This window comes from Humulus lupulus, chromosome 2 (genome assembly GCF_963169125.1).
Source record: "Humulus lupulus chromosome 2, drHumLupu1.1, whole genome shotgun sequence".
In the NCBI taxonomy this organism is placed as follows: Eukaryota; Viridiplantae; Streptophyta; class Magnoliopsida; order Rosales; family Cannabaceae; genus Humulus; species Humulus lupulus.
This window is the reverse complement of record NC_084794.1, coordinates 2,391,456-2,401,424: the sequence shown is the minus strand read 5'-3', so window position 1 is coordinate 2,401,424 and position 9,969 is coordinate 2,391,456. Positions and strand designations below refer to the sequence as shown.

Below are 9,969 nucleotides of genomic sequence, written 5' to 3'. Positions count from 1 at the left end.
TTAAGGATGTCTTAGAACCACATAAAGGTGAGATCGACGGTGATCCCGATCCGTGCATTTTGAACACTAAAATCAACCAGAACACTCTTGATTAGTGCAATTATTATTCTTAGAACATCACGCATAACGATCTAACCGTTGATTATGTCCGGAATAATCCATAATCACTTAAGGATGTCTTAGAATACCACATAAAGGTGGAATTGACGACGATCGAGACCGATCCGTGCATTTTGAACACTAAAGTCAACAAGAACACTATTGATTAGTGCAATTATTATTCTTAGAACATCACGCATAGCGATCTAACCGTTGATTAGGTCTGGAATAATCCATAATCACTTAAGAATGTCTTAGAATACCACATAAATGTGAGATCGCCGTGCATTTTGAACACTAAATTCAACAAGAACACTATGGATTAGTGCAATTATTATTCTTAGAACATACTGCATAGCAATCTAAACCATTGATTAGGTTCGGAATAATCCATAATCACTTAAGGATGTCTTAGAATACCACATAAAGGTGAGATCGACGGTGATCGTGATCGAACAGTGCATTTTGAACACTAAATTCAACAAACATTATTGATTAGTGCGATTATTATTCTTAGATCACCCGGAATAGCGATCCGATTGTTTAGTTTTCACTACAATTCGGGCTCAGCTTTACAGTAGTTACCTTTCAAAGACTGAGAAGAACGATATTCGGCCAACAATATGGAAGAGTAAGATCCACTAAAGAGCATAAGAGATCATGTGATGTGGTGGCAAATTCTATCGAATGCTCAGCTCTACCATGCAAAGCCAAATTGGCTGCCTTCATGAATATCTCCGATGCCAATTATTGTGTCTTCTGCAACCAAGATCGGGAAACAACTCTCCATGTAAACATTTTTTTATGTTTACAACCTACTAATTTATTTTCATCTTCTATATAATATTTACAAGCAAATGAACAATGAATGTATTAGAGTTTCACTAGTATATATATATATATATAATACAAATCAATATATAATAAAAACACATACATTTTCATCAAGAAATTATAAAACTATACATATGAAGTTCAAATAGTACTACTCATCATCCCCCTTAATTTTTGTAGTCTATATATTAATAATACTGATCATAATGTAGATATACATTAATTTACCGAATTAATATCATATAAATCTAATTCTAGAGTTATAATAATAGGTAGTATTTACATACCAAGATCACAAAAACATATACACGTACAATACAATCAACAACAAAAACAAAAACAAAAGCATGATATATATATACATACTTGCATATATATATATGATCAATCTTACTGGTCCATCATCTTTATCATATTATGGTCATGAGGAAGCTGAGTAGTGATCTGATGACGAGAGCGAGAAGTAGAAGAAGAGGCGATGGTGAGAGGAGTGTGTCCGACGAACAAAGCCACATGCCCCATAAGCTTATCCTTCCTAGAGAAAGTTGTCCCACAAGAGCACTGCCACTTGAGATCCCCACAGTGCTTCTCGTGAGTCCTCAAGTCAGACAACACAGAGAATTGCTTCCTAGAACACCTCTTGCACACGTACATCTTAGGGCAATGGCTCCTCTTGTAGTGATTCTTCACACAAATCATCGACTTCAAAGGTTGGAACTTGGCATGCTTCTTGTTCCACCTACACCCTTCTTGTGGACACGAGTACTTCTTAGGCAGCAAACTCATCATCATACCATTACTATGATTAATCCAATCGCTGCTACAACCACTACTACTGATCATGATAGTATTGTTAATAATCTTGTTCTTGGTGGGGTTGCTTAGGGCTGCGCTAGTCTTGTACTCGTCTCCATGAGCCCTCATGTGCATGCGCAAGTTGGCATCTCGCTTGAAACCTTTCCCACAAACTTGACAATAGTGTGTGTATTTGGCCAATAAATCCGCAGCTTCCAACTCAACTATGTCGAAGTGATTATTATTATCATCATTCTCATTCTTTGACCGTTTTGTTCCACTCTTTAGAACTAGAGGAGTAGTAGTAGTATCACTAGGAAATAAGGTACAACTAGTCATGTTTTGGTGATGATCCACCCTTTGATCTCTACTTTGAAGGGTCATGATTCGATGATCTTGACTACTAGTATTACTTGTGGTATTGTTAATAACATCTTTATTATCAATAGAAGAAGAAGTATTGGTAGTAGTCGTAGTAGTGTTGTTGTAGATCTCATGATGATGATGATGATCCTGACCACTAGTACCGAACCAAACAGTTTCACTACTAGAATAGAAATTTGGTTGAGGATTGTTGATCACCTTGTTAAGACGCTGCTGCCATTGATCTTGAATAGTATTACTAATGTTATTATGATCTGTGGTAGAGGCCGTGGTTGACAAAATCCCCATCTGTTGAAAAGTGACCATCATAGAAGAGGAAGCTGCAATGATATCTTGGATTGCATTGTACATGTTCACGCCGGCGGCTATGGCCATGGAGCCTGCTGCTTCAGGCTGATCATCATCGGCGGCTGGCGGCGGAGAAAGAAGGATGGCGGCCAGAGATTGAAGCTGCTGGACCTTGTGTTTGAGAATGGAAAGAGTGTAGAGAATTGAGCTGAGGCTGGTGGTGGTGGTGGTGGTGGTTGAGTAGTGATGATCGGTCTGAGCATGGTCATGAGGCGGTGGGAGTGAAGAAGAAGAAGATGGAATATTACCATTGTTGACATTATTGGAGTACATTTGAAGAGACAAACTACCTGTGATTTGATCTTCATCGTCGGGTGATAATAAATTGGTGTAACAAGATGATGATGATCTTGTGATATTACTATTCATCATGATATATAAGTATATGAGCTGAAATGGATTTTCAGCTGGTTTATTGTGGATTATATAGAAAGAAAGAGAGATCAAGAAAATTAAGCTTATGAAGATGATAGCCTTTTTTTTTTTTTTTAATATATATATATAATAGATGGCAAGATATGTATGGAAATATATTGTAAATATATAGATAAGAGAAGTCAACGGGAGTTAATATATGAATATATACATATATGTGGGTTATATACTCATCCCCACATAAAACCTTCCTCACATATTACTAATCTAGCATCGGGACAGACCATAATAAGGTGTTAGAGAGATTATTAATTAATTATTATAGGCTTATAGTTAATTATTTGCGACGTCTAATTTCAAATAAGGTGACACCTTAAAGTTGGTTAGTGATATTCTATAATACTTTATTAAATTTAAATATGTGAGACCTTATATTTGATTATATACCAAAGTTGGTTAGTAAGTATCACTTACTTGTTGTATTGGGTACCAGTGGTGCCCCTTAGTAATTCTCTATTAGGGTTTGGTATGGGGTAAAGTAAATGTGAGAATGCGAATCTAAATCCCTTCCTATGTTTGGTTCAAATTTTAAGGAGGTAAAATTAATAATTTGTGTGAGCCCTACGTGTATTTTACGGGTAAAGTGAACCCTTTTGTATACAAGAGTTTAATATTACCTCAATTCTAAGTAATTCTACACTTTCCAAGGTAGCTCAACTACTCAAAACAACCACCTCCTATATTATATATGATTGTTGTTATTTGACACCTTAAGATGTTCAACGACGAACAACGTATGAGAAGACACTCTATGTTTGGTTAGCAATAATTTATAATATTTATTATCAAATTAAAATGTGTGGCATCCAATATTAAATTACATCAATAACAATATGTCACGTTATTATAGTGTTGAACAACATTGATAATATACACTCGACTCTTAAACTTATTATTATATGATAAATTTGGTTTACTATTTCTCTAAATGCATTTTTCCAATTAATGGTATTACTATTATTCATGTCGACCACCACGACCACTACTACATCTATGGATAGATTGTATTGTAGGGTCCCAAAAAATTAAAATATTTATTGTAAGAAAAGATTTAATTAATATTATTAATTTATTTAAAAGTGTAAGAGCATTATACATATTTAAATATATGTATTTTTATATATGTGTGCGTGTTTGGGCGTGGAGTTGAAATTTTCAAATGCTATAAATATATAAATATATATATATATAGTTAGTTAAGTGTGATCACCTACGCACGAGCTGATCGATGAGTTATGAGTACCTAATTTATTTCTATTTATATATATAAATATAGGTAGCACTTCGATGCAGCCAAATCACATTTTGACACTCAAATAATTTTTTTTCTCAATTTTTTATATGACAGTGTACATCGTTGTCATTTAAGATATTCTATAAATTTTTAAAAATTATAAATAGTTTACAGTGCCAAAAACAAGATTCAAACAGTTAAACTTACACACGCATACAAATAATAGACACGTGCAACAACTTTTTTTTAAGTGCTGAAACAGTGTCTTGACTGCACCGAAGTGCTGCCCTATAAATATATATATATATATCACGCTAACTATGAGAAGTGTTAAGAAAACTCTATAACTTACTCTCTTTTGTACTCTTTTTAATTTAATAATATGTGTCAATTTTTTTTAATAATATCTATTTTAATAAAATAAATAATCACAAAGGCTTCAACCCATTTTTTTTCTTTTGTTAGATGTTTATAAATCTCTTCTGAATAATAAGTGTGTAGATAACAAAAATTCTTAGTTTAAACAGTTTTTTTATTTTTTTAATATTAACTTTAACGGAATATTCTTATATTTAACGGTAGTTTGTAAACCTTTACGCTTAAATAAAATAAAATAATTAAAATATGATATTTTTGAGATATTTTACAATAATAATTATTTAAAAATAATAAATAATGAAACAAATTAAAATAAGATATTTATTTCAAATTTATATCACATTAATATAAATTTAATAAAAATAATTAATAAAATCTATAAACAAAACTAAGCAAACGTACATATTACAAATTACTTGTATCTAGTATATATATATTTATAATGATTAAGATACTGTTCGTAAAACAACCAATGAATTTGAGAACAAATAAATAAAAAAATAAAAACTACTATTTTTTTTAATTGAGGAAATCGTATGAAATTCTGTTTTTCTCTAATTACTTGGGTAATAATAAATAAAGAAAAATTAATAATTTTTTATTTTTTTTGTAAATAGTTATCTTCTAATTTACATTCCTCTTACATATAGAAATATAAAATAATTATTTTAATAGTTTGCATAATTACAAAAAATATGTAAAAAAAACATGACTAGTATTTTCTTTGTCCTAATTTTTATTCCCTATAAATAAAAAAGTGAGTTGAGTGATTTAATTATAATAGCATTATTGTAATAAAATTAAAATATTATGATTAATTATTTTATAAGAATAGACATGCCTTAAAAGATGACACGTATCATCAAATTAAAGAGATAATGTAAAAGAGAGTGGACTAGAGAATTTCCTTAGTACTCATCGCTAACTATACATATATATATCCATATCTCTTCTATATAAAAAGTGTGTAGATAACGAAAAATTATAGGTTTTAATGGTTTTTTATTTTTTTCCGTTAACTTTAACGAAATATTCTTATATTTAACACTATATTGTAAACATGATATAAACTTAAATAAAATTAAACAAATTAAAATATGATATTTTTGAGATATTTTCCAATGATAATTATTTAAAAATAATAAAACTATATATTTAATAACTTAAATAAAATTTAATTAAACTTACACTTAATATTATATTAAATATATAATATATAATATTTTGTTGTCACTGCCAAATTAAAAAATTAGAACAAACATAAATGTTGACCACGATTTTGGCCAACGACGAGTAGATGTCAAAACTACAATGAACCTTCAAGAGAAAAATACGACACAGATAATTTTATAGTGGTTCAGCCCTAATTTATTGGTAATAGCCTAATGCACTTGGAGTTGTGATATATATCCTACACTTAAGATCAGACGAACTTGAGCCAACTGAGTTTCTTAAGTGTAAATAGAAAAATACATAGTTTCTCTCTCTAAACTCTGTTAGAAAATGCCCGATGAATACCCCCAGTAACAGTCCCAAAGTCTCCAAAATAGAGAGTTTTTCTCAGTCTAAAAGATCAGTCCCCTAAAATGATACCATGAGCCATTTATTTATAGGCTCATGGATCGTACATCAGATATTCCCTTTGACCGGAACCTTTTTGTTATTCTCACAATATTTAATTAATAATAACATTTAAAATACAACAATATGCGACTTCTTTGGGATAAACTGAGAGATTCCCGTGTAGGTACGACTAATTCCAGCCGAAGCAGTTACTGGAACTTCGCTTGCATAATGATGATCTGTCTAGTAAGCCAACTTCACTCCTTGAAGAAAGACCGGTCGGCCAAACACCTCACTGGTCGGGCATGCACCTCACTGGTCGGGCATGCACTTCACTGGTCAGCCAAACACCTCACTAGCCGGCCAAACACCTAACTGGTTGGCCAAGCACTCCACCGGTCTAACATGACACATCTCTGGTCTAACATGGCACATCTCTGGTCTAACATGGCACATCTCTGGTCTAGCATGACACTTGACTGGTCTAACATGACACATCTCTGGTCTAGCATGACACATCTTTGGTCTAGCATGACACTTGAATGGTCTAACATGACACATCTCTCGTCTAGCATGACACATCTCTGGTCTAGCATGGCACATGACTGGTCAGTCAAAAATCTTCACCGGTCGGACAGAAATTCTATCAGATCGGTCAGATCACTTTATCACAAACTCCGAAGAGCTAACACATTTATTGACTATTAATGTGCCATTTACTGACCATGCATTGTCACTTGTCACTTCTAATTGCCACGTCATCGAACTGAAATTTTGGGGATAACAATAAACATAAACTTAAACAAAAATAAATAAATAAATTAAAATAGAATATTTTAAAGATATTTTATGATAATTTAAATAATTAAATCATATTTATTTAAAAATAATAAATACATACATATCATTTTTTAATCTTATAAATTTGTGTGATAGTTTATTTTTTATCAAGTGATTCATGGAGCTCTTTTTCTTCATCAAATTTATCAATGGACATTGTGAGATACAGTAGAAACTAAAAATAGTTAATATATGTATACTACTGTCTACACTACGACTTTTCCTATTCTTATTTTATTTCTATTATTAATTTATTTTTAAATATTATTGTATTTTATATATATGTCATGTAGCCATGTAAATATATATCTATCTAAACGTTGTGTTTAGATGTCATATATGTAGAGATTATTGATATAAATATTTATATATACTATAGAACTATAATTCATTTTATTATATATATATTTAAAAAAAACAGTGAACCAGTTTTTATTAAAATTATAAATAATGTTTACAATTTTAAAACTAAACAAACGTACATTGGACGTTGCTTCTACCTAATATAATTATAAATGTGCAAAAAAACATCAGTATAATGCCAATATACCACACTACATAATATATAATTAGAGCACTCCCATCCGGTGAGGTATATTACCAAAAACTGTAAAAAATTGCTAAAACTAAGAAAAATGGGTATCCATCGGATGATGTATTTTATAAATACTTTTAGGTAAAGCTACAGTACAAAGCTATATCTAATGTACACTATTCATCCTTCAACCCAATATTGTAACATTAAAATATATATAAGGATATTATTGATAGTTATAAAAAATATTTGAAATGAATAAAAAATGTTTGAAAATATAATATTTAAATGATATAGAGAAAAAAAAATAGAGAATCTGATGTATGGTAAAATGTAAAATTTAGAGGTAAAATAGAAAAATGTGTATTTTAAGGAGGTATTTTAAAAGATGAAGTAGAGCAAGAGATAGGAGTGCTCTTATTATAATTTGTAAGTAAAGGGAAAATCATACTTTTCACATATGTTTCCAATATTTATATATTTATTCTATATATATATATAGCGATTTTTACACATGTGCACATATTTTATTTGTTTGTTTTAAAGGGTTAATTATGGCCACATATTAATAATTGTATAAAGAAAGCACAACTTTTTGTTTGCACGTACATTTGATCATTATATTAGTTAATTATTTAATTGGTACCACCAATTAGTGACTTGTAGAGACTTAATTAATATTCTTGTGGTACTTACTAGTTAGTTTCATAAAAAAAAAATATTGGAATCAATTAGGTTCGGCATTATTTATTAACTTATTTATCTTTTAATTAGTGGAATTAAAATATACACAAAATACTAATTAATTATTAGATTAATTATTTTATTTTGAATTATGATATATATGATGAACATTCCATGCCCCAAAGCCAAAAGTACGAATCAAAAGAGACATTGTTTCGTGCCTTTTTATTGTGCTGTATTATTATTTTATATATAATAATGTTATCTATTTTTAAGAAGATCACTACACTACTAAAACATCCAGAAACCCATCTTTCACTATATATATATACACGTATATATGTATACGTATATAGTATATATAATAGTATATATATATATGTGTGTGTGAGTGTACATGCATTGTATTTAATTTCATGAGTAGCCTAGAGCTAGCTTGGTAGGCATTATATGGGCAGTAGTAAGTACTAAAGAGAAAAATGTATAGTCTACTACACACGATGATATATATATATATACTAGTGAATAGTTCGTGCCTAAAGCACGAGCAACCCGTTAACATTGTTATTCTTTCTCTAGTATTTTGCTTCTTGTCAGGAGACTTAAAGTGATTTAAAAATAAATAAGTAGATAAATATATTTTTGTTTTGAATTCTTGTAAGTGGAGAAAGTAAATAATAATATAAATAAATAGTTCATAATTAATAAATGTTTTCTCTTGGGCTTGAAAATTAACTAGACTGTGTTACTTATTGAATTTAAGATATTTTTATTATTATTATTATTATTATTATGTATTTTGTTACTACTCAGATTTTATGATACACATATAATAACATACATATCCAGCAAAAGTTAATACACATACATAGTTTTAATAATATAAAAACAGTTAAATTAAAAGAAAAAGAAAACAATAACAGGTAAATATAATGAATGATCACATTTGCCTTAAAAAAATAATCATAAAATACTATTTCTTCTTTATTATTTTCAAAATAATTCTATAAAGTTGTAATATATTTGTTTATAATTAGTATGAAACTAATATTTTTTTTTACAAATAGTATAATTTTAATTAAAATTACGTTTGGTGGATATCTTTTTATACTTTTGCTAGATATTGTAATATGATATTTTAAAAAATATAAAATATGATAGTAAATAATTAAATAACATATATCATTTCCTAATGTTAATTTTTTTTTAAAATTATGATATATGTGATCAACACACCAGCATAGTATGACTCAAGCAACAAATCTATCAAAACGTGTAACTTTCACATGCATTAAACCACGTTGCCTTCGTATATATTAATATTTAATAAATGATCATAGCCTTTTATTATATTATTATATAAAATGTAATGAACTTAATACAATATAATCATACATATTAAATTTATATATAGATACTATATTGTATATTGTGCATGTACAACTACGAATGAACATCATATAATTAATATATATATTATACATATTGTTTAATAGAAAAAATAAATTAAGAAAAAAACAAAAAAGAAAAATGACCACGTATACTTAATACAATATAATATAATGTATATTGTGCATATACAATTACGAGTAACAAGATATAATCAGTTTATATTATATATTTAACAGAAAAAACAAATTAAGAAAAAACAAAAAAGAATATATATAATGGACAAACTAAAAAGATGAAACGTGTAATAGTGAACAAAAAAGAAAAACAACAATGTATTCAGCTAAGAGAGAATGACTCACTACCAAATAAAAAAAAAAGATGACTCCAGAAATTATTCGTGCATATATATATATATAGTATATATATATATATGTATATATGGATCATT

At 28.9% G+C, this 9,969-nt stretch overlaps 1 protein-coding gene across 1 annotated transcript; it reads right to left on the bottom strand.

The window, feature by feature from the left end:
• Positions 1–1,308: 1,308 nt before the first annotated feature.
• On the bottom strand, positions 1,309–2,938 carry LOC133815766 (protein SENSITIVE TO PROTON RHIZOTOXICITY 2). The gene has a single exon (XM_062248570.1). It carries the CDS (start codon positions 2,830–2,832, stop codon positions 1,324–1,326), a length of 1,509 nt encoding a protein of 502 aa, XP_062104554.1. The 5' UTR covers positions 2,833–2,938; the 3' UTR covers positions 1,309–1,323.
• Positions 2,939–9,969: the final 7,031 nt, after the last annotated feature.